This window comes from Ailuropoda melanoleuca, chromosome 11 (assembly GCF_002007445.2).
Source record: "Ailuropoda melanoleuca isolate Jingjing chromosome 11, ASM200744v2, whole genome shotgun sequence".
NCBI classification, from domain to species: domain Eukaryota; kingdom Metazoa; phylum Chordata; class Mammalia; order Carnivora; family Ursidae; genus Ailuropoda; species Ailuropoda melanoleuca.
The window spans coordinates 110,365,934-110,391,289 of NC_048228.1; the positions used below are offsets into that span (position 1 = coordinate 110,365,934).

The following is a 25,356-nucleotide window of genomic DNA, read 5'->3' on the forward strand; positions in this document are numbered from 1 at the left end:
GAGACAGACACGGCTGGCAGGCCTCGCCGGGAGGGGCCCGCCGTGCGGTAGGCCTCTGCGCTCGGCGTGACAGATCAGAGATCTGTTTGACCGCAGCACTGTGCACAAGGGTTTTACTTTAATCGTTTTATACACACTACCTTAGAATCCGTTCACCATTTTGTGAAATATAATCGAACACTGTTAATTCTGTCTTACCAACATAGTACTTCAAAGTAAGTCTGAGAATTATTTATTCGTTGTACACACGGCACTGGTCTCGGAGGTAAACGGACAGACCACAGCTCCGTCCGAGCTTCTCCCCAAGCCCCATCCCACCGGCTGTGCCAAACGCTCTGCTGGCATGATGAGGAAGGACACGCAGCCAGCAGTGGTGGGCACCCCTGACTCTGCATGAATGCACCGAGGAAGCCTTTATAAAGGAAGCAGTGGGATACCTGGCCTTGAAACAGGACGGCAAAGTCACTAGAGAAGGATGGACTCTGGGCTCAGGAAAAAACCATAAGCAAAGGCACAAAGTTTGAAAGTTCATAGTTACCTCTTGGACAATCAACAACTCAGTGGGGTCACAGTGCATGGTGTGTGACAAGGAACCAGAACGTAACTAAGCAAAAGGGATTCTGGGACCAGGGAGTGCCTGGCAGATGCAAAACGAAGGATCTCCAGGCCATGCAGGATTGCCGAGAAGGCCCCAGTCAACACAGCACTCACAAACGAAGAATTCTCCAGCAGCAGCCACAAAAAATGGCACAACCAGACCCCCCAACATCCTGATAAAAGAATTAACAAAGGAGGGGTGCCTGGGTGGCTTAGTTGGTTGAGCAGCCGACTCTTGATTTCAGCTCAGGGCATGATCTCAGGGTCGTGAGACTGAGCCCTGTGGGGGTCTACGTTGGCTGTGGAGCCTGCTTGAGATTCTCCCTCTCCCTCCGCCCCCCCACCGCCTGCACGTTCTCTCTCCCTCAAAAAAAAAAAAAAAGAATAGAGGAGTTAACTGAAATATGTAGGTCTAAAATGACTAGAGATAAAAAGAAGGAGTTTAAAACATAATGCACTATGAATAAAAACCAGGCAGGTGTAAAAGATAACCAAACACAACTTGTAAAAACCCAGTGGGCGGCCGAACCGCAGGTCCGTCTGAGCAGAACACAGACCCGTTTCGTGAAAGACCAACTTCGGGAAATTACCTAAAAGAAGCAGAGACCAAGATAGCAATTAAAGTAACAAAACAAGGAAAAGGTAAGGGGGCAGCAGACTGAGGGTCTAACACACACGTAACAAGTTCTGAAGGAAGAAGGGAGAACAAGGGAAAGGCAGAATTTAAGAAATAACGACAAAGGATCAAAATGATGGAAGACATAAACTCTAATTTAGGAAGCAAAAGAATCCAAAACAAAAGAAATAAAGGCACGGGGAAGGCAGCAGGAAGGGGCTGCAGGCGATCTGCAGACGTGGCCGCTGGAAAGCGCGGCAGAAAAGCAGCAGGGATGTTACCGCTCAAGAACGAGATGAAATGAACCATCTGTAAACAAAGCAGGAACTGAGGAGCAGAGGGCACCCTCGTCGGGGAGGCAGAGGTGAGCTGGGGTGGGACGTCTAGGCCATCAAGGTTGCTCAGGGAGTGTGGCAGGTCGGTTTCTAATTTTTATTTGGCAGAGCAAAGGGGCATCATTAGTCAAGATAACTTTGAAGAAGAAAAATAAGGGGGCATATGCCCATCAGAAACCACAACTTAACAGGTAAAATGATTACATCATTGCCACTCAGTAAATTCCCTGTTGTTTTAGCACCAGGGGAGACAGCAGCAGTAGAACAGAACAGAACCGACTCAAGCACGGATGGAAACCAGCACGGGGTAAAGCTCTTATGAACCAGGTGGGGAGGGCCTATTAGCCAATGCTGAGAAGCCAACTGGCCAACCCGGGAGGAAAAAACACTTGACCTCCCCTCCAGCTGCGCACAGATCACCTGCTGCTGGCTTATAATCTCACTATAAAAGTAAAACTTTAAAATACTTTACAAGAAAATGTAGGAGAACATATTTATGACCTTGGGGTGGGGAAATTTCCTGAGATACGAAAGGAAACACTGATGAATTTCATTACTTTGAGATTGCAAAGTTCTGAATAACGATGAGTCCACGCCAGAGTCTCGAGGCCGCGCACGGTGACCCAGGACAATCAGGCCCCACACAACACCTGAGGGAAATGTCGGATTACCCAGTACACAAAGTCCATGACAGAATAAGTAATCTGATAAAAAATGGAAGCACCAAGAGAACCAGGAAACATTTGAAAAGACGCCTACACCACTGGTACGCACACGAAGACGGGAATGAGGACGACAACCGGGCATCACGTCTTGGAATAGCAAGTCCTGTCAGGGACGTGCACAGGAGACCTGGACAGCCATGCTGGTCAGCACCTCAAGTGTCTGAGCACCAGAGTGACTAGGACTCTGGACAGATAGGCCAGTAAGCAATGACAAGTGTGGTCCTGCACCCCATAGCCTGTGCGCACAGCACACAGCATGGTTTCGTGATGCATCCCCAAATTCTCAGAAACAGAATTGCGACTGAAAAAGTCAGCTGTAGAAAAGACACATGTCCTCCATTTCCCATGGTTTCTGGCCACACAGATGTAACTATAAACCCAGCAAGCCAGCCTAGCACACAGTTCTCTGTTCACTGGCTGTAAAAGCCCCAAGGCCTGTGTCCTCCTCCCCAGTTCACCAGTGTGTCCCACAGGCTCACTTTCGCACGTGTCCCAAGCCAAACTCATGCCACCCCACTGCCCAAGCCATAGATGCTGCCTGGTCGCCTTCCCATATGGGGAGCTCTGGCCTCCCTCAGCCTTGTGCCCCATGGGCAGGCCACACCTACCCTGCTGCAGGGCCCTGCTCCGCCCCCCGCCACGACACACCTGGAGCTCCCTGACCAGCACATCGTCCCTTGCAGATGGCTCCCTGCCCCCCCCTCACCAGGATGGGGGGGAGGGGCCCCAACAGGGGAGGTGCTTGGGGTTTGTGGGATGGCGCCAGACCCCCCACCGCACTGTCCCACAGGGCTGAGCCTGCACCCCCAGCCACCAGCGTAACTCAGGCGCATGCTGCATCCTGCATCCCACAGACCTGGGAGGGCAGGCATCTAAAGACTGGCCCTGGCCCCTCCTTTCTGGTGCCTGGACACCACGCCCAGCTGTGTTGGGCTCGGCATGTACTTCCCGACAGTTCAAAGTTCTCACAGCCCTCCTGCGGCTGTTCGTGCAGGGACCCCCACAGGTCAAGGGCACCTCTGAGAACAGTGAACAGCCATTTGCTCAAAAGCAGGCAGAGGGGCGCCTGGGTGGCACAGCGGTTAAGCGTCTGCCTTCAGCTCAGGGCGTGATCCTGGCATTATGGGATCAAGCCCCACATCAGGCTCCTCCGCTATGAGCCTGCTTCTTCCTCTCCCACTCCCCCTGCTTGTGTTCCCTCTCTCGCTGGCTGTCTCTCTCTCTCTGTCGAATAAATAAATAAAATCTTTAAAAAAAAAAAAAAGCAGCAGAATGTGGGCCATACAGGAGGGCCAAATTCTTCTTAAAAGTAGGTGTATATGCTAATTTTCTTACGTTTGCTTTAGTGACTCACCAGTGCTCCAGGCCCATCTGGCGGCAGTCCAGGGTGGGCGTTCTCATGCCACATGTCAGAGAGAAACATGCTCAGGACAAGGATGGGAACAGGGACAAGGGCAGAGGGCAGTGGGAGCAGCGAGAGAGCAGGGTGCTGAGCCACCAAGGTGTCTGAGTAACACTTCCAGCTGACCGAAACGTCCCCAGTGCTCTATGACGAATAAATTCAGGACAGTGCCAGGCATTCGAATTCTCTGCTGAACAAAAGACCTAGAGCTGCAGCCCAGCCGTGGTTCGAGAGCAGTAAACCCTGGCAAGCATCGAGTGTCAGCGTCGGGGCCCGAGGACTCCGGCTGCAGGTGGACTCGGACTTGGGCTCATACTTCTCTTAGCTGTTTTTCCTTTGCTGATGCTTAGTGTGAAAAGTGCACAATTCAGTCAAGTCATCTGAGTGACAGGAGAAGGAAGGGTTTGTCTTCAAAGTTATCCCGAATTTAGAATTCGATACCCAGCCACATTATCATGCAGACATGCATGGGAAACACGGAGGGACTCGAAGTCCGCGACGCACTCACCCTCTCTGAAAAGAAATGAGGAGGGATGCCCCCCACCCCGCCCCTGAAGAAACACAGACTCCACAAAAGAGGAAGACGGGATAAACCCAGCAGTATGAGAAAAAGCCCACAAAGACCCGTACCACCTTTTGTTAAATCTAAGTATTTATTGGGGCGCCTGGGGGCTCAGTCACTTGAGTGTCTGACTCTTAGTTTCGGCTCAGGTCATGACCTTGTGGGTTGTAAGATACCCAGAGGGGGGTCTGCTTGAGATTCTCCCTGTCCCTCTGACCCTCCCTCCACTCCCGCACGTGCTCTCTCTCAAATAAATAAATCTTTAAAAAAAAAAAAATAAACATTAACACAGTGTGAAAACTCTAGTAAAATTATCAGGCAAAAATTCTTAGAATAAAAGCAGCATCACACCAGATTAAAAACTACCCAAAATGATCTGGAGCAAAGCTTTAGAGGGGTTGTTGGAAGGGGTGGGTAGCCCCCACACGGGCGGAGGGAGCCAGACAAGACCAAGGTAATGGAAGTTACCGATGCTGAGTCTATAAACGGACACAAAATACACAGTTAAACGTGTGACAATTTAAGAGCGCTGCTACTAGACAGACAGAGAGGGCGAGCGACATCTCTACACTGCTGGAGGAGACAAGAGAGAGCCGCCTCTGGGGAGAGGATCCAGAGAGGGGAGGGAAGGGGAGGAACGAGGACACCCCGCGCAGCGCGGTCGAAAGCACAGGAAAGCTCGTGCCTGAAAATCCCTTAGAACATGCAGGAGGCGAAGGGCACAGAGACACAGGCTTCAACTCAAGAGACCAGAGAACACCTGATTCATGAAAACCAAAAACTGACTCCCTGGAAAACAACTGATCAAACAGATGAATCCTTGGCACGGGGAGGATAAAAGAGGCAAAAATTAGTGACATTAAACAATGGAAATTTAAAAACCAATGAACGAGAAATGAAGTATGAGGGGGCGGCCCCTGCATGCACACCTTCGGCAGTCCTGGGCCCGTGCGCCGGAGGCCGGGCCTGCAGCCTGCTCGCACACTGACACGGGGCACCGTGGAGGGGCCCAGAATCCAGGAATGTCCAGCAAGGGGTGCCTGTTTCCGACTGTTCCTTCTGTTATCCACTGACCTGAGGCACAGCTGATCACATCCTGTATTTCCACAGAGACACACCTCTATTTCTGGAATGCTCATGGTAATTTTTTTTAACAATACAGAACCGTATCATCTGAAAATTAAGATTGTTATTCTATTCTTGTACTCAAACCACACTATTCCAATTATGTATTTAATAAATACGTGTACACACGTGTGTATACATATCAGTACACATATTAAATATACACACATCAGAATGTATGAGTGTGTATGTGTGCACATACACAGTCAGATACAGACAATAGCCCTCGTTTTCATGGCTCTGTTTGAGCTCTTTGTCTCCCAGACGAGCTTCAGAAGCAGCGACTAAATTCTACAATGAACAGTTAAAATCATAACCACGGAGATTCACTGGGGAGAATGGACATCTTCACACCTGATTATTCAGGTTCTCCTCTTATGTTCTTCCATAAGGTTTCGGTGGTTTCATTTAGCCTCACATTTTCTTGTTAGAATACTTTTAAGTCTTTATAAGTTATGTGAATAGGGCCCCCCCAAGCCTACTGAGGTTACAGCTTGACCTCATCCCCTAATGAGCAACCACAAGTTCTACCAGTGTCCCCGTTGATGGTCTTAGGTTATGTCAGACAACGGTGTGATGTGAGAGGGACGGCATTCTGCTGTCGCATGTACGCGCACACACGCACGCACACGCACACACACACACGTCTCTTCTCGGTCTGTCTCCTCGGTGCGTGCCGGGCTCTTCAGAACCACGCTGAGTAACAGCTGATAATCTGCACTTTCTTGTCTCTCATGTTAATGAGATGACGATTCTAATTTCGCTACGATGACCGTGAGAGCTTTGAAGCTAGGGTACTCTATGAGAAAGTTCGGTAGACATGGGTATGGGATCGGATCAAAAGCTTTTACAGCATCCCTGGACGGTTCACTCCTCCCTTTCTAGTGCGGTAAAGCAGTGAGTGGCGTATGCAGACTGCTCAGCGCTGCACTGTCTCTCTCCAACACACCACTGGCCCGTACCTCCTGGGATGCGACACGGGAACGCCTGGCACTGAATTACCCACTTGGGGAGTAGCGTGCGGAGGGTGGAGTGACTTCATTTTTTCATATTTAAAATGTTTTGTAGCGAGCATGTACTACTCTGGCAATTAGAAAGAAAAGATAAAGAAGGAAAAACTACATTTCAGCGTGTCTACCGTCCTGGCTGCCTGGCCTTCCCGTTTCAGGCGGAGGACACCCGGCGGGACGGCGAGGCTCCCTGCAGCGCGAGCACACCTACCTGCTCGTCGCTCCGGTGGTAGTCGTTGTCCTCGTCCTGCCTCTCCTCTGCTGCTTCTTTGTGCGGACTGTCGTCTGCTTTGGTTTCACCTTTCAGCGAGAACACAAGATACTGTATTATGAAACCCATATATAAAGACTCATTCAAGTAAGACAGTTGTACCTTCGAAAGGGTATGAAATCGGGGAGAGCTGGTTTACAGAGCACCTGCTAAAACACTGTGTTCCTTAAAGTGCGGGGGCCCCAGGAAGCTGATGTGAGCTGTACATGGGTCTGCAAGCGTGTGTACAAGGGCACAGCAGACAAGGCCGAAGGGGACGGCGAAAGGGGCAGAGAAGCCCCCCGCACCCAAAACTATTCAATGCTTAATATACCAACTACCAACTAGGTAATGCAGGGCTCCTATAATCTTAATCATTCCAACACTACTTTTAAAATGAAGACCCCGTCATAAGTAAATGGTTGGGACAAAATCCCTGGCTTCCCCAACAGCCCCCAACTGCCTCCCTCTGCCTCCACGGGGGTGTAGCACACAGACCCTGCCTTTCCTAGGGGCCAGGTAGGACCTCTCCTTTCTTTTAACATTGTTAGAAATATGCAGGGCAGTCTAGAAACTTCTCAGGAACCCCTGTGGTCACTAGAAAAACACCATGGCATCAAATGTTTGAATAATTTGTTATAGTATGTACAAACTTTAAAATACCACTAATTTTGCACTGAAGCAGGACAGACAAAACTGAAGGGAAGTCTCAGGAGGCCCATCTGCATGCACCCCACCTCCAGGTACTTTCGGGGCCCCCTCTGTCTCTGGCCCATTTCTCAGCTCTGCCCCATGTTCCCATCGGCACCAGAAGCGATGGAGAACGTCCGTTCCCAGGCTGTACTAGAAACTGCTGGAGGGGCACAGGGCGTCCTGAGTACGGAGCTCACAACATAGCCCTGCCTTGGCCACAGGCACGCCGGAGCCCACTCACCGTTCCGATGGGGATCTAGGTGCTGTTTTGCAGAACAGGTCTCCCCCTTGATATCTCCAGGCACTTCCATGCCTAACTTGTGGTAGAATTCCCTCTGTTTTCTCATTTCCGCTATTAAAAATGAATATATACTCTTAATCTTAAGAAGGCAGCGAGTCACATTAAAATTCTGTTCACAAATACCACGTGGAGAAAACAGCGCCCCTGGGTCGGGGGCTTCGACGGCTGCCCCTTGTGAGAAGACGAGACGGTAACTCTGCATTGCCACCCTCAGAACCTCAGAGCAGCTGCTGCCCCGGCCCGCGCAAGCGCCGGGCACAAGGCTGAAACCAGCAGCACCGGCACGTGCAGACGCGCAGACCCCCGGCCGCAAGCTGCAGGCCCCCCACCTCCCCCCAACCCAAGACTGCCATCCTCAGCGTGTGGCATCTGGTCAACGTTCCGGGACTCCCCAGTGGCACAGCAAACATGACCCACTGATGGACTCCGGCTTTCCCGCACTGCCTGCCTATGGTCGGTCACGGCTTAGAGACCAGAGTGTGGCTGATGCGCACTGTCCCGTCACAGCTACAGGCGGCCACCCCGGGGGGGCCCGGCGGTGGGTAAAGAGTGCCCCCCGGTGTCTGTGGCAAGCCATCACAACTCGCCAAATCCTGGGGAGGCAGCAGAGCCACCCCTCTAGCCCAGGAAGGTTCCCTAGGAACAGAGGCCACGCCAGCACACTGCCCTCTGGTCTTCTCCTCAGAAGCAATGTCGGTCAGCGCCCCTGCTCCCTGCGGTCGGCAGGCCAGTCGCTGCTGGCTGCTCCCGAGGGGGCTCCCCACGCAGAGTGGGGCCGGGCCGTGAGAGGGCAGGAGAAGCAGGCTGAAAGGCCGATGGCGACACAAGGCAGCTACTGACCGACTCTGAGCAAAGAAGACTCTGAAGTGTATATCCGACAACGAAGCAGCCGGTCGCTGCTCGCAGCACACGGCAGCAAAGTGCGTTTACACCCACGTTGCTCAAACTCATCCCTACAAACCACTCCGTGAAAAATACTTACGCACACTTAACCCCGTGACACTCTGTCGCACTGTCTACCTGCACCTTTGTCCTCCCCTATACACCACGTGCTCCGTGGAGCCCGGAGTACGGCTCGGTCACATCCCGGACCCACACCGACGCCGCGCAGGCCCAATCCCGCAGGAGCACGTGGGTGCAGAGGCAGCGGGCTCAGGCAGAAAGTGGGCGCCCCTCAGAACTGAAGGGACGGCAGTGCTGGCCTGGAGCGGGGTGGGTGCTGGAACCGAATACAGCAAAGCGCCAGCGCAGAAGACTGGTGTGGAAAATTTGGGATTAGCTTGGAAAGAGATTAAACAATCATATACAAGCCAGCTCAGGAGCAAAGGTGTGAAATGCACGGCTTGATGGTGTGAGGCCATTCCCACCACTTCTCCAAGAAGGACAGTGCAGTCCCGCTGGTCAGTGCGAGAGAGAATTCTCACCTAATGTGGACATGAGGCAGATTCAAATACCTTGTTTTAATTCTCATTAAAAATTTTTCACCTATAAGAATGAAAAGATTGAAAATAACAATACTCCATGTCAGGAATATACCAGAATACAAATGTTACTCGGGGTAAATTTTCAGCAAGGTAACTTGCTATTTAAAACTATTTAAAAACTTAACCACTGGACCCAAATTTCTGCTGCTAATCTATCCTAAAGCAATAACCACACTAAGTGCATAAGGAGAGAGGAATGCACACAGTCACGGAAGCCTTATTCATGGTACTGAGGGGCCAGAAACAACAGATACGGGGGCTGGGCCTGCCAGAAGGGCGAGGCCAAGACACCTCAGAACCCTTCTCAATGCTGCATCCAATGTCCCACCCACTACTGGCAGAGTCAACGTGTGACATGAATCTGATTTATTTGCTACCCTGGGATAAGGCCGTTTGTTCAGTGCAATACATGCAGCCACTAAAAATGATACAGATCAGGGCGCCTGGGCAGCTCTGTCGGTTGAGCGTCTGACTCTTGATCTCAGCTCAGGTCTTGATCTCAGGGTCGTGAGTTCAAAACCCCACACTGGGCTCCATGCTGGGTGTGGAGCCTACTTTAAAAAAAATACAGGTCACATATTTTTTTTAAAGATTTATTTATTTTAGAGAGAGAGTGAGAGAGCGAGTGCACGCGTAAGTCGGGGGAGGGGCAGAGAGCGAGGGAAAGGGAAAGAATCTCTAGCAGACTCCCCACTGAGTGTTGAGTCTGACTCAGGGCTCGATCCCACAACCCTGAGATCACGACCTGAGCCAAAATCAAGAGTCCGACACTCGACCGAATGAGCGACCCAGGTGCCCCAAGGTTGTCCTTTTGATGTGGAGCAAGCACCACAATATGTCGTCATGAAAAAGACAGACTGTGTAGCATGATCTCATTTTTATAGAAATTACAAGTTATAATCCTGGTGTGATTAGGGTGGTAGGAGAGTCCAGGGGAGTGATTAACGTGATGCTACCCTGGGCACCAGCCAGTGTCCTTCCCTGTGCTCTCAGCTCCTCCTCAGTGACGTGGGCATGTGCGGGTCCCACGGCCCACTCCACACTCAGGGGTGAAAGACGGCTCCCCCGCCCCTCCCCCATCAGGCACGTGCACCACTTAGACCAACACCCCATTCAGAGCGCCAGCCTCTGGGCTGGCAAGCGTCCGGTCAACGAACGCAGCAGACATGGAGCAGACACTGGGGATGCGTGAGCTAAGTGGCGAAGCTGAGCTATGACGTAGGTAGGTTTGGAATAGGGGAGAAGGCAAATGTTTTATTGAAATATACATACGATACGTATGTTAGCATGTTTTCAAGAGTACATTCTTGCTTTCATTATTTTGAACAAACTGTCATCTGTCAGACGAAGAAAGACAAAAGTTTTCACTTTACCTTCACTATTCCTTCTCTGGTGCTCTTCCTTCCTTCCTTCACGTGGGTCCAAGTTTCCAACCTACAGCACCTCCTTCTCCCTGAAGACCTTCTTGTATGGTCTTGCAAAACAAGTCTACTGACGAGTTCCCTCGCCCTCTGTCTCACTGAGAAGGTCTCTATTTCTCCTCCTGTCTGCAGGACACAAAACTCCAGGTCGGTGGTTTCTTCTCTCAACACTATACACTGCACTCTCCAGTCTCCTTGCTCGTGTGGTTTTCGAGGAGAAGCCAGGTGAATTCCTACCTTCGCTCCTCTGTAATAAGGTGTTTTCTCCCTCTGGCTCATTTAGTTTTGATTACTCTGTAGCTTGAAAATGATATGCACAGGTCTCGTGTTCCTGGCACTGATCCTGCCTGGTGGTCTCTGAGCATCCTGGATCTGGGCTTTGGTGTCTGACGTTAGTTTGAGGAAATTCTCACTCATTATCGGCTCATGTATTTATGCTGTTCCTTCTCTGTCTCCTCCGCGTCTCATGTTCCCGTGACGTGTACAGTACACCTTTGCGGCTGTCCCACATCCTTGGAGACTGATTTTGTTTCATGTATACCCTCTTTTATTTTCAGACTTGGAGTTTCTCTTGATAGATCCCCAACCTCAAGGTTCTTCCCCACACAAGTCCTGTTACTATTCTACCCGAGGCTTTCTTCATTTCTGCTACTGTGGTTTTATCTCCGGCATTTCTTTTTGCTTCTTTCTAAGGGTTTCCATCCCTCTGCTTACACTGCCCACCTGTCCCAGCAAGCTGTCCACTTTATCCAGTAGAGCCCTCAGCATAATGACCACAGTTGTTTTAAATTCCAGTCTGATGATTCCAACATGCCTGCCACGTCTGGTTCTGATGTTTGTTCTGTCTCTTGAAACTCTGTTTCTGTGTTTTCTTGTGAGCCAGCTGTGATGTCCCGGGAAAGAGGAGTTACTGGAACAGGTCTTCAGTGATGTGGTGAGGGCTGGGGAAGGGGAAGGGCTCTGTGCTCCTCTGATTAGGTCTTGGTCTCAAGGAGCCGGGGCCTCCACACTGAACTTGACCAGTGCTTCCCAGCTGTGTTCTCCCCCTTTCGGTGGGAAGGGGTGGCTGAAGCTGACCGGCTTCCCTTGCTCAGCTAGTCCCTGAGGGGCAGCCTTGTTAGAAGTATTTCAGAATGGCCCCTCTTCTTCCCCTGCTGGAAGCACTGAGAGACAGTGGCTGAGCTCCTGGGGGTGAAACTCACAGTACTGGATCTCCCTGCAGGTTTTTCTCTCTGACTTGTCCACATGGAGCCTCCAGCAATTCCACAACCACAGTACAGGTTTTCGGCCCTGTGCCCATTCACACAGAGGCTTCTGCTCGGAGCCTCTGCCCTGGAAGGCCGGGGAACCCCATATCCAGTCTGTCCAATCTTGGGGCAGCGGTTTGCCCTGTATCCACCCCTCTTACAATCTAAGAAAAGTGGCTGATTTCTCAGTCTGCTCAGCTTCTTATTCGTTAGGACAGAGTGGCGACTTCCAAGCTCCTTACATGAGGAACCAGAAACCAGAAGTCATGAAATTTTAAAATATGGTAATTATAATTGAGTACAATTTTTTGTACTACAGGCTACTAACAAGAAAAATGGACTCCTTTTGGGGGGATGATATTTAATTGGGGTTAAAAGTTAGTGTTCCTTATCATCAAAAGTGATCCCATCTTGAACGAGATTTTACATATTTTCATTTCTGAAAATGTCTTCTCACACGGAAATGCTGACATCAGTCCACAAGCACATGACTTTGTGTGGCTCATGCGTCGGTGAGGAGGTGTTCACAGAACTCCGTGAGCCTCTCCTCCTGTCGCTGGCCCTGGTGACGCCGTTACACTGAGGGCCAGTCGTTCCCCACAGCAGCACAGTCAGTGAGCTCTGAAAGGTGGGAACTGCCCTTGCACTTGTGTCGAGGTCCTGGGCCTGCAGCTAGAGCTCAGAAAACAAGCCTGCTGCAAATCTGCACGGACTCAGAGATAGCCCTCCTCCTTTCCCTTGTGACGGCACCAGGTCTGTCGAGCAGTGCGACACTGCTTGTGGCACCTGCAGGGGTCACTGCTGCGGGGGCTGAATCGAAGTCCGACGGCCTCGCCTTATGACGTCAGCCTGACTCCATGACGAAACATTATCAAGTCCTTGGCAAAAGGTAGTTTCTGAAGTCATTCAATGTTAAAGGTGCTTCTTTCCATTCTGAACATCTCCTCTGCCCTTAGCTCCAAACACCACACGCACACACACCTCACCGCTACTAAGCCATGAAAGGGCTGTGTGGGAGGGAAAGTCAGGGTGTTCAGCCTCCACTTGGGACAGGAGCTCCTCTGCCCCGGGACAGTGACATCTGAAAGAGTGATGACGTCTACTGCGGACTCCACTGTTCAATGACACAGGGAAGATTCATTTCAACAGTGTGCGGCTGAATGAACATGACGTCCTCCAGACACCTTCCATTCTCACAGGCGTGGTCTGTTCGTCCACAGAGCATCTTCCTGACCCACACACGTTCCTACCACCACAGCGTAGCTGCTTCCACTCCAGGCTGGACCGGATCACAGGTTCCTCAGTCCCCGTGGAAATACTCCCGGCTGCAGGTGCTCCACGCAGACTGCTCGGAGGGATGACTGCTTTAGTCACTCCAAGCTCACTGAACGAACAGCTGAGCAGACTGGAGACATCAAGGCCAAGGAAAAGCACTCAACACCGCCTGCCTTGCTTCCTCAGTGACTACTGACGTTGCTTCCGGAAGCTCCCTCCCGGAAACAAGCTCGTTCTCTCAGGGTGCGTTGCCTGTGCTGCTACAAACAGGATCTAGTTAACTTACCACCAGTGAATGGCTTTCCTCTTTGGCTAACACACGAGCCAATCAGAAACTTACTTTGCAGCCTTATCTTCATTTCTGATTTCTCTGAAGAAATTATGCTGTGATGAGATATTCCACTTTAGATTTTCAGTTCTGCCCAAATGTTGCTTTCTTGTGCACTGGGAGTCTTGTGCGTTCAGTCTGGTGATGACAGCACACGTTCCGCGCCTTCATCCCAGCATGGCGGCACGTCACAGCGCCATCGGCTCAGAACGACGGCTCCGTAACAAAGCCATCTACCTTTCACTGTGGCTTAAAAGGGCAACTGAGTTTCTGAGATCTGTTGTGTGCGGAATGGCGAGAGGGCCCCATCCAGTCTGCCGCCAATACCTGCTCGGTGCTGTGACGTGAAGACAAATGACACAGGAAAGAGGAAGCGTGCTCTGTTCCAATAACACTACTTATGGGTGATGGAATTTCAATTAATGTAACTTTCACATCACAAATGTGATTCTTTTGACTTTTTCCTAACCATTTAAAAGTGTAAAAAACATTCTTGGCTCATGAGTCATGTAAAGATTGGCGAAAGGGCAGATCCGGCTTGTAGTCTGCCGACTCCTAATCCAGCCAGGGCGAAGGCGCAAGAGAAAGAAACAAATGCAGAACCCTTGGCCTCGTGACTCTACTTCCAGAATAAAGCCAAATATACTCACCCACACCCACGAAAGTGTGCAAAAGGGTGTTCGGCGTACCCCCCACCCTCTGTTAAAGCCAAAGACGGGAACATCCTATGTACCCGTCAGGAGGAGTCCAGGAGCAGAACGAATCCCATGCAGCCGTCGTCAAGACGGGCAGAGCCCGACGTCCTGGTGAGCACCTCTCCACCACGCTGGCGGAAGAAGCAAGCTGTGAGCCATGTAAAGCAGGGAGGGGTGGTACAACATAAAACATAGACTATTTGATGATAAATTTTATAAAATGTAGCCTCTATAAAGGCAGATTTTTAAAAATTATTAAAAAAGGAAACAAAAGACCACTGAAAAACTAATTCTCCACCAAGAAGGCCTCTTCTACAGGGAACAGAGAAATGGCTGGCGTGAGGACAGCAGCAGGGAGTGGAGCCTGAGGGGGCGCGGCTCAGAGGGCCCGGATGGTAGCAGGTGCGGCCGGCATGCTGCCCCACGTCAGGTGAAGCCGGCCTGCCAGAATGGCCTCCACCTGCAAAATCAGGTCTGCAACTGTGGGCGCGACCAAAACCACAAAGGAACTGCAGACAGCCTGTACCAAGGAAGCAGTTGTGCTGTGAAGGGCTTCAAAGCTGTGATGTCCTTGTGAAGAGCAGCACGTGGCCAAGAGTCTGAGAAACAGAGAAGCTGAGGGCCAGGTCTGCGAGGAGAGAGACCCTGGCCTAAGGGAAAAATGGGGGCACGCCTGCCACAGTACAACTTGCTCAGTCAGCGGGGCCATCGTACCTGCACCATGTTCTTCACAAACACAACTTCCATTACAGCCGTGTCAGGGGGCATCTCACCCACGGACAGCACCTGGACTCTGTGGGGGAGGGGGCCGGTGCTGCTTGGGGTAGGAAGTCAGCAAGAGGAGCCCAGAACCCACCTGCCCGGGAAGCAGGGCCATCCCAGACTCCCAGGGTGGTGTCGGGGGCCACCAACGGGAGCGAGTGAGCTGCAGAGAGGACAAGGACCCCTACGCGCTGTGAACACGCACACGCACTTCCATCCACCCAACTGTGGCTGGAGGGCTCAGAAAGCCAACTCGGCACACCGTGTGCAAAGGAGAGACAAGCACAGTTCTGCCTATCGATGCAACGTGGGCCTCAGGAACCGAGCAGTGAGGCACGGCTCTGTGGACGCGGCCTACCCGGTACATGGGCCGGGCCGGGCACCGAAGGGGCAGATTCTAGGGCTTCTAAGGAACGACAGACTGCCGCTGTGCTGGTGCCGGGTGGCTGGGGCAACACGATAGACAGGCTGACGGCACCTGCTCAGACGGAATAACCACCAGAGGTGGGCTTGCCGAAAACACGAGCCAGAATCCAGTCAGGCCTGCACATGCCAGCAGTTCACGGGACTGGGGCGCCCTCAGCAAGTCCGGACTTGGATACAGGAGAGGCCGGGAGGGGGCACAGCAGTCAGCCCAGGGGCCGACCTGACCTGGATCCTGACTGAAATAAACTAAAGCAAACTAGAAAAACGTGGTGCTCTTGAGGCAGTTAGAAATGTTGGCACTGACTGGGTATTTGATACCGAGGGATTACTATTATTTTCTTAGATTTTTAAAGGTGTGGTGGTTATGTGTGTCGAAGAACCTTATCTTCTGGGATAGGAAGATGAGCGATTTCACCTGACCTGGAAACTGTGGACTCTGGGTAATAAAGGCATGTGATTCTGTATGTGGTTCTGCCTGCTTCTGTGTTTAAAATACTCTATAATAATTTTTTAAGGTGCTGGTATTTTATTTTGAGGTATTCTTTGCCTTAGGATTGAAAAACTTTTGGGTATTGAAAGATGATTGTCCCCATTTATATTTTACTCAGAAAACTTAAATTCTTACATAAATGAACTTGTGAATGGTAAAGAAAAGACTAACATCATCGTTAAGTTACGTAGGAAAAGCCAGATGAATATCCTCTAACAGAGTAAGCTGTATGTCAAATCATAACCCTCTTCTGAAACATGACAGTGAGAAAACACAGCCCAAAGGAATTCCTAACATATTTTATCTGAGTTTTCTCAGCAGGCACCGCCCTGCCAGCCCACCCTCGGACCCTGAGTGGGATCCTGAGACCAATGTCCCTCCCCTTCTCCCCAAAGAGGGGCAGCCACAGCCTCTGTGTTCAGAACTGCAGAAAAGTTTTAAAAAGAATGGCCATTTCCACTTTCAGGATATTTGTACTACATAATGTTTTTTCAATTCTCATGAGATTTGACTTTAAATACAGTTAAACTTTACCAACACCCTGGCTACTGGTCGTGCACATGCGCAGGTGTGATCAGGGACGCCACCCCAGCAAGGCTGTGCGCTGGGCACGTGCCTTCGGAACACAGGAGCAGCGAGGCAGATATGGTGGAAGCAGCCAGCACCTCGGTACTCGTGAGTTCAGCGCAGGGACAAGACAGGTGCTGCTGTTGCCACAGAGGAGGCCTCCCTCCTGGGCCAGGACCCCCGCAAGGAAAGCCCCCCAGAGCCGTGCTGCAGACTCCGTGGTCTCAGAGCGACATTCTGACACTCACCTTCCTGAAGGCCTGGAACCAGTTTGTAAACAATGTCCTGCATGGTTCTGTCATGACTGGCAAAAAGAACACAACAGGTAAGGTTAGCCAAAAACCCGGGCACGTTTTCCATTAATAATATCAAACTCCACAATCACAAATTCGAAATCGTCATTGAATTTTGCTTCTGGTTTACACTTTAAAAAATGGGCTAGCAAAAGTCATATATGACCTGAATTAATGCGTCATTTAACTCAGGCTCTAGAAACTTAAGAACATCTCAAGTAGCAGTAACACAAAGACCCTCTAGGTGATGAGTGCCCTCCGCCTGCTGAACGCGGTGCCGACACAGAGCCGTGGCCTGGAGCGGCCTGTCCAGCCGCACTCTGCCACCCCCTCCTCTTCCACTGGTGCGTCCCGGGGTCTCCACTAGACAGGAAGCTTTGCGTTAACCTTCCGAAAAATGTAGAGGAAAGGCCCTAAGATCAGGCCCTTCGGTCTTTCTGATCTACCTACGAAGGTTTTCTGAAAAGGTTACATAAGCACAGTATTTGAAATAAAATTCTCACTCCAGTTTGCTATTTTTAAAACAAACATAAATTATTAATACATTTAAGTAACTGTTTTTAAATCAGTGTTAATCTCCAAACATCATCCATTAAAATGAAACCCTTAAGAACCCAGATAGGTAACTTGTAACTAACTGACAACAGTTATGCTCCACAAAACACGCAGACATTTAGGCGTGAGAGGCAGTCCAGGACTGGGCACACAGCAGCCACTCACCAGGCTCGCAGTTCTGCCACAAGCGTGGGGGACCAGGTCCTGCAGAGACCGTCACTCACCATTTCCAAGAACTCTGAAGTTCTAATAGACATTGGGCTGACAGCTCAACCTGTGGTGTGGCAGACTGAAGCAGGGTTTCTCAAACGTTCTGACCATGATCCACACTACGAAATACATTTCTCATCCCAACACTCACATTTACGTGTGTGTATGGGTGATGGACACATGCACACAGGTAAGCTGGCCTGCAGCACATGACTTCCTTGGTATCTCTGACTCTACCCCCACCAGCTTCACGGAAAGCTCACCCCATCCACAAGAGAAGTACGCAGGACCGAATGCTGCCCCAGAGCTCGACCCTGGGTCCTCCAAATGACCGTGCTAGGCCCTGCCTGCCTGGCCGAGGACCCACAGGGCTGAGAGGAGGGCTTGGGGGGCTCTCCTCAGGGAGGGTGCCAGGCAGCAGGACAGAACAGCACAGGGCACTTTTCCCGGTGTCGGCCACATCCAGGCTCTTGGTGTGGCAGCCCCTTGAAACACAGGCCACTTCCTTGAAGCGTTCATGTTTACACATGCTATGGGCTACACACCCTCTCTTAGCTCTTCTCTTCACACGGCCCACACGGCCAAAGTCCTTGGCTGGAAGATGAAGCCTGGAAGGGCAGAGCTGCCTCACAGATCCACCAGACCCTAGGAGCTCAGGCTTAGCACCTGCCTGCGGCCAGCGCCTCGCGGCATCCTCCTACCTCCTAAGGCCCGAGCCACTGCCCAGGGCCCTGGATGGTGCCACCGGGTCCCACCCTAAGTGTCTTCTCCCCACCCTGCCCCAGCTCAAGGCTAAAGGCCCTTCCTTTGGGGCAACCCCACAGTAGGGTAGAGCAGAATCAGAGCAGAAGGCTGGGCCAAGTGTGGAGGGGAAGCTGTGTCAGGAACAAGGCTCTGAGCCAACTACAGAGCCGGCATCAGGATGGGGAAAACACTGCAGTTCCAGGCGGAGCACAGAGGGCAAGGAGTAAGGCACAGGGTTAGCAGGGAAGAGCCACTCTGGAGCCCAGAGCCCACAGCAGACCTCGGGGCTGAGCATCTCCCCCCAGCTCTGCAACTCGACCTCCCCGGCCCTGGTCACCACACGGTCACTGCACAGGGAAGAGACAGGGCCTAGCCAACGCACCTGGCTAGCTTTGCTCCACTGGCCCCCTTCTGTGTGTTAGCAGGTTAGGCTATGCTTGGAACACCAGCATCCCAGATTGCTAAAGGGTTTCAGCTCTCCAGGAAGCCCTGCCTAACCCAGAGCACAGGAGAGCGGCCCTGGCGCTCTGAGAGGGAGGGCCAGAGTCTCCACAGTTTCCCACCAGCATGAAGCCCCTACCACCTCCTGCCTTCTACCGTCCACATAAGGAAAGCCCCCCCGTGCTCTACAAAACTACACCCAACAGGAGACATGTGCATACACACTGCCAACAGTTAGTGCCCAGAGTACATCTAGCATTTCTTTTAAGCAGAACAAAAACAAAGAACCCAACAGAAAAATGACATGGGATGTGACCAGACACCTCCCAGAAGCCCGAATGGCCAGGTAACATTTGGGAAGAGGCTGGTGCTCACTGATAATCAGGGCAAGAGATACCATACAGAGCCACCACGTGGCAAGAATACAGTCCATGGGTGCCCACAAGACACACTGGTAAGGTCGTGCACTGCACAACAGTCCAGGAGACCACGGGAAGGCACAAGAGCACTACGCCCCAACACCCTGCTCTGAGGGATGGAAGAGAGGAGACAAGTGCATGGCAATGCCCAGAACAGCACTGAGTGCCCGCCACGGACACCCCGATGTCCCCCGGCCACAGGGCTCCACACTAACAGAGACGAGTCTGGAGAACAGTTCGGGTCAAGGGCAAAGCACGCAAACACACCGCCAGTCCCCCTTGTAGTGAGCTGGACAAAGGGGACTAAGCTCTGTTGCCTGGGGACGGTGGGCTATTGCGCGGGGGCTTCTGGGCCTGACGATTTCTACCTCTTGATCTGACAGTGGTTTCTCGCTGTGCCGACACCAGCTGTTCATGTTTTTAAAGTCTTCTGTGGACACTAGATACTTCACAATCCTTGGGAGTGGTTCAGAACAGACCTACAGACCTACCTCTGCTGCTCCCATGTGGTGTGGGGGCGCTTTAGAGCAGCTCCCCAAATCTGGAAGCCACTTAAAACTCTGCATAAAATCCATAAGCCGACCCCCTGACGCCTCCTTCACAAATGGTCCAATCTCCCCAAAATCCAAGGAGGTGGCCGTGGCCAGGAGGGCCGCCAGCCGCAAGGAGTGAGATGCAGGCCACACACAAGGGCCTAGGACCACTCATTCCAAATAGAAGGTGGACCAAGGGCTGCCACCTGCTTCAGATTCAGCCAGCTTAGTGTAAAACCAGTGAAATCCACGTGGGTCCTGAGGTTCCCCAAATTCTTCGATTTGAGTGAATACTCCTGGAAACTGGTGGGAACGGCCCCAGCGCTCAGCGGTCTGACCTGGCCGGCAGGGAGGCCAGGCGTGCGGAGCCGGAGGCTTGCCGCCATGTGTGGTCACGGGCGCCCGGCGCAGGGTGAGTCCCCGACACAGAACGATGCCAGAAGCTGTGAGTGGGGGGCCTGGGGGCGCTTACCCGATGTACTGCAGCGGGTGACTCTGGTGGATCACGATCCGACACGTGGGGCAGGTGTTGTTCTCTTCCAAGTACTTGACCAGGCAACTCCGACAGACTGTTTGCAAAAGCACAGGCACGTCAGACAGTGAAACCAGGATGCAGATGCCGACGCCTCCTCGGGCAGGGCACACGCTCCGGCCACCGTGCAGACAGACCGGCACGCGGCTGCTTCGAGGGGACACCTGCCTCTCAGGTCTCACCAACAACGGAGAAGCCCCAAGTGCTCAATCAGCCACCTCACTCAACACGTCTGAGGTGTAGGGATAAGAGGGACGAGGAACCTAAGTGAGGGGGAGGTGCCCAGAGGTCGAGAGCTGGGAAATGCGCAAGAATGCGCTGCAGGGCCTCATCCGAATATTCTCACCACAGGGCTAACAGTTACAATACTCATGTTTGTCAAAAAAAAAAAAAAAAAATCACAGGATTTTCTGTGTACAACAAAATTCGAGAAAGTTCAATGAGAACAACCATTTAAAGCTATAATTACCTTTAAAATAAAAGTTCTATCAAAATTGGCAAACATTTTATTTCTAAAGTGGAAAATACGGGATCAGAAGTCATCTTCGTTCCAGGCACTGGTTTTACTGCAAAGACCCTGTCTCCACAGAGGGCCCCTGCCTGGCACCCTCGGCCACCGTCACCACGACGAGCTTCAGGTGAGCCTCACCTTCTGTTCACCCAAGACGGGGCTTAAAACACCCAAGTTCAGCACAAGCTAAGAGTCTTCTAAACACCAAAACACAGGCTCATTAGCCTTAAAGAGCCGAAACACATCTCCCTGCTTAAAAAGTTTAAGGAATTCATCTGGAAATTCTCAAAGTAAGCATTTCTGTCCACTAGAAATGAATATTCTGTCATAACACAGTTATGCTGGTTTTGCCGTTACATAGAAATAAATAAATGTTTCCTATATTTAGCTTTCTTAAATGATATCTCTATCAAAATTACCCATAATATTTTTAATTTGAAATAATTTTTCTGATTTAAAATCTTCTTTATTCCTGCTTCTGTGTCTTGCTTTGTGTTTGAGCTAAAAGCTTTTGGAAGAGAGAAAGAGAGAAAGAGAGAAAGAAAGAAAGAAAGAAAGAAAGAAAGAAAGAAAGAAAGAAAGAAAGAAGAAAGGAAGGAAGGAAGAAAGGAAGAAAGAAAAGAGAAGAGAAAAGAAGGCCCAAGTATCAAGGAACCGCAAGGCTAGAAGCCGTCAAAGGCCCTATTCTGGGACATTCCACCACACACATACGCAGACACTCGGTCACATCCATCCCACGGCTGTCAAAGACCACGTTCTAGAATACTCCCCACATACACGTGTGCAGACACTCGGTCACGGTGGTTGCATCGATGAGATATCCGCTGCACAGGCGGCAGGTGATGTGGGCGTTTATGTCCCAGAGTTTAATCTTTCTGGTCAACATCTTTGGCTTCTGCAAGAGAAAACCACTTATTAACTAATATCTGAAATACTCCCATGTTTTTTTCTTTTTTTTTTTTTTTTAAGACTTATTTATTTTTAGAGAGAGAGAGGGAGAGAGCATGAGCAGGGAGAGCGGCAGAGGGAGAGAGAAAATCTTCAGCCCACTCCCCGTGGAGTGCAAAGCCTGATGCAGGGCTCAGTCTCACGACACTGAGATCACAACCTGGGCCGAAACCAAGAGTTGGACACCCCTGAAATACTCCCATGTGTCCCACCAAAGGTTCGGGCTCAACGTAAACCAAGTTACAGCACCTCCCCCCGGAAGGGCTCGGTGTGATGGAGGCTGCCGTCTCCCAGGGCCAGGTCCAAGCTGCAAAGATACTGTGGCCTGATTTCCGTCTGTACGACAGAGTACTGTAGGTCTTCTCACAGAGGACCAGGGCCGTCCCGCCAAACACCCGATGGGCAGTTACCGCTTCCCCTTAACCACCCACGACACTACCCCGTCTGGGATCCCCCAACCCTCTCCTGCTCAGGACTGCACTGAGGCCAGCTGGTGAGGTGGGTGGGCAAGTAAGGAAGTTCATGCAGCTGCAGGAAGAGAGGCTGGGGAGCAGGCAGGCTGCGCCGGATCTGGGATGGGGGGCTGCGGGGGTCAGTGCTGGAGCTACTGGCTCCTCTGGAAAGCTTGGGGATGAATGACCCTGAGGGACACTGGTGAGGGTGATGCTGGCCCACCCTGAACGAGAGGCAAAGCCCCTGGATGAGGCCTCCGTGTGGACGCAGAGACACGGCCGGTAAGCACATGCAAAGGTGCTCAGCCCTTGGATACGTCCACACACACAGGTCACACCACATGGCATTCCAATATCAGAACGCTCAGGACAGTCGACGTGCAGTCCTGACAAGTCCCGGGGAAGTGGACAGTCAAAGGGGCTGCCATCCAGATGTACCCAAATAGAACAGGGCTTGTTCCATTTCTAAAAATTTATCTCAATAATGGGACAAGTTCAAAAGATGTTTACTGCAATTGTTTAAAATGGCAAATCACAGAAAACTGCCACTGAAGACTGGCTAAGAAAGCAATTTCATTTAGCCAGCAGGGGCTCCAGACCCTTCTCCCCTACTCTCTGCCCTGTCCAAGGGAAATCCAACCAGCCCCCAGGACCTCACCCTTCCTGGGCCTCAGTAGCCTCTTGGCCCAGCACAGCCCAGTCCCAGAACTGGGGGTTCCCAAAGCTACCTGCCGATCCCCATCACTATTCCACAGGACATCCGGGTTGCACACACCGTGGCATCATCAAAGTCCAAACATCTGTGCGCTGAAGTGCTGACATGCTGTCTCTGTCTTGGGGGTGGGGATGTGCCAGGAGTTACAGCAGCTCTTGGGGATGGCCAAGCCCTACCCCAAAACCTGTATGTCACCTCACACGGGAGACGGTCCCAGATGACCCCACAGACCCCATGTCATCACGGGGTCCTTCAAAGGGGAGGTGGGAGGGTCAGAGTCAGAGAGACCGGGAGATATTAGGCTGTTGGCTTGAAGGTGGGCCACGAGCCAAGGTGCGGGTGCCCCAGAAGCTGGAAAAGACAAAGACCAATTCTCCCCCGGAGCCACAAGGAGAGAGCCCTGTGGGCACCTTGACCTCTGACCCTTGGAACTGTCAGATGACACATTTGTGCTGCTGGTCCTTTGTTATAGCAGCAGTAGGAAACCAAAACCAATACAAAACGCTGCTCCAATGAATGCTTACAGAATGAACGTTCTCAAAGTAAGCATCACTAACAGAATTCTGCACAAAGACAGAAACAGACACGTCAGTGTCAAGGGCATCACTGAGGGCGGCTGGCTGCACAGTGCATATAGATCCCAGGCCGCCGGGCGAGGACACTCACTGCTCAATGCTGTTTCAGAAAAAGGGAAAAGAAAGCAAACCACTTGGAGGACTTGAGACCCACTTCCATCTGTGTGAGGTCCGAGGCCAAGTGCTGGCTGTGTTTGCCACGGTACAGTGCGGCCCGAGGGCCTGGCCAGGGCTTTGTGGCTGGATGAGGAGGCGAAGGGCCTGGAGGGAGCCGCAACCTGGAGGCGAATTGTCAGAATCAACAAACTATCAGAGTGAGTGAATGCCATCGGGAGGACTGCCAGACTAGCACCACTTACAGAACGGAGCATGTCTCTACATTGCGGTCCTGCTCTAGGACTTGTGTGGAATGTGAGATGAAAGCAGATGCTTCTGGCTGTTCACCCACATCTCTCCTCCCTTCAACATCAGGCTGCAGCAGACACGCGGTCCCCACTGGAGAGGGCCCTTCCCACCTCCCTTGCGGCCAGGTGTGTCTGTGGGTCGGGGTTCGTTGACATTACTAAAAATCTAGGACAGATGAAATGAAGCTTGGTGGAACATTCTCACAGGGGTTCCTATGGGCCAACCAGCCGCATCTGGTGAGGACGGTCCTGTTCCGAGCCAGTGTGGGTTTGCACTCTGTTCTCAGCAAGTGTGTGCACGGAACCCAGCCAGGTGGCTGGCCTTCGGGGAACCCAGCACCACCTCATGGAGCAGGAAATAAAAGGAGGGAAGGGAAACCAGAGCAGAAAACAGGGGCCTACCGACATGGAAATCTCACATAAGGCCCCACGCTGGCCCCAGCTGAGTACTGTTCTCACCTCTTCTATTCCGCAGCTGTTTATATGGCGGCCACTAAGGACACGAGGACGTGCAAATATCCCTATCACGCAGTAGTATAGATGCGCAGCAACAAAGTATCTTCCCAACCACCAAGTAACCCAGCTGCCAAACTAAAGACAAAACAGGGCTTGCTTTGGCCGCAGTGTACTAAACTCAGAACGATACAGAGAAGATTAGCATGGCCGCAGCTCAAGGATGACACAGAAATTCGTAAAGCCAAAACCAAGTCCCGGGTCATGCTGGCACAGACGGGGCCTTTGGCCCCTTTGTGGGGCCAGGGTCAGTGTGAGTTCGTGCTTAGTGAGCAGGTGGGTAAATAGATGAAGACCTGTGTCTACATGTGAGTGTGGGCTCCCACACCTACTTCCCAGCTCTGTCCACCGGGAGGGCCTGGGAGAAAGCGCTCCTCGGCGGCCTAGGTCCCAGGGCGGACACACCACTGTCCTCCATGAAGTTCACGGGTGCACAAGCACACGGCTCACGCAAGGCAGAGAAGACCTGGGCCCAGCTCCAAGGGCTCCACTGGCCACACTGGGGACAACTGGAGCTTCAAGATAAAGCGTGACTATCATCAGGTGAACAGAATGAATCAGATTATAATCAACAGAATAACACAGAAGTTCACACGTCCACACTGAGACAGACGAATAAGCAAGGGACGTGCTTCCTTCCAGAAGAGGGTGAGCCGATCTTGCGGAAGTAGGAGTCACCAGCCACCACAGAAACCGCAGCGACAGTTTCCTCAGGAATCACCAGTGGAGGCTTTGTTGAGGAAGAGAAGATTCAAAAAGTCTCAGAGACCCCTCCCACCAAACACTTCTCAGGCACAGAGTGAGAGCGGGGCCTCAAGGTAGAAACACTATGCAGCCATCACTTACTGAGTGACCAGGTGACACTAGGTGGGCACCAGATGGGTGACAGACAGCTGTGCCTCCTGGAGTCATGCCACGAAGGACGTGGCACCCCTCTCGAGACTCCTGCTAAAAGAGCACACACGAGTCTCACCTACAGGAAACCCCAAAGGAGGGAGGTCGCAAGAGACAAGGGAAGATGGTGGGGGCAGGCTGCCTGAGCACAGCGCCCGGCTGAGGGGATGGCCCTAACAGCTTGGAAAAGGGACCCTCTACTCGCTGACCACCCACATTAGGAGACAAGAGTGGCCCTGAGAGTCCCCTGGCCCAGACTGCCGGCTCTGCCCAAGCTGGGCCCCAAGGCCCGCCTCCCTCCTCTCC

The 25,356-nt window shown here is 51.8% G+C and overlaps 1 protein-coding gene and 1 pseudogene across 7 annotated transcripts in view; one reads left to right on the forward strand and one right to left on the reverse strand.

Annotated features, from left to right (window-relative positions):
* The window catches only part of PCGF3 (polycomb group ring finger 3), a 44,072-nt gene that overhangs the window by 11,168 nt on the left and 7,548 nt on the right, over nt 1-25,356 (reverse strand). For 4 of the 7 annotated variants that reach the window (XM_011231283.3, XM_011231284.3, XM_019805051.2 and 1 more), the window contains 6 exons: nt 25,003-25,104; nt 21,327-21,444; nt 19,979-20,075; nt 16,560-16,615; nt 7,557-7,667; nt 6,584-6,672 (listed from right to left, as the gene is read on the reverse strand). In XM_011231283.3, the coding sequence (XP_011229585.1) occupies nt 6,584-6,672; nt 7,557-7,667; nt 16,560-16,615; nt 19,979-20,075; nt 21,327-21,444; nt 25,003-25,068 (537 nt within the window). In that variant the 5' untranslated portion in view covers nt 25,069-25,104. Of the gene's footprint in view, nt 5,334-6,583; nt 6,673-7,556; nt 7,668-16,559; nt 16,616-19,978; nt 20,076-21,326; nt 21,445-25,002; nt 25,105-25,356 lie in introns of all 7 variants that reach the window. The other 3 variants (XM_034672279.1, XM_019805052.2, XM_034672280.1) reach the window with 3 other exon arrangements.
* Nucleotides 24,254-24,354, forward strand: LOC117804493 (annotated as a pseudogene).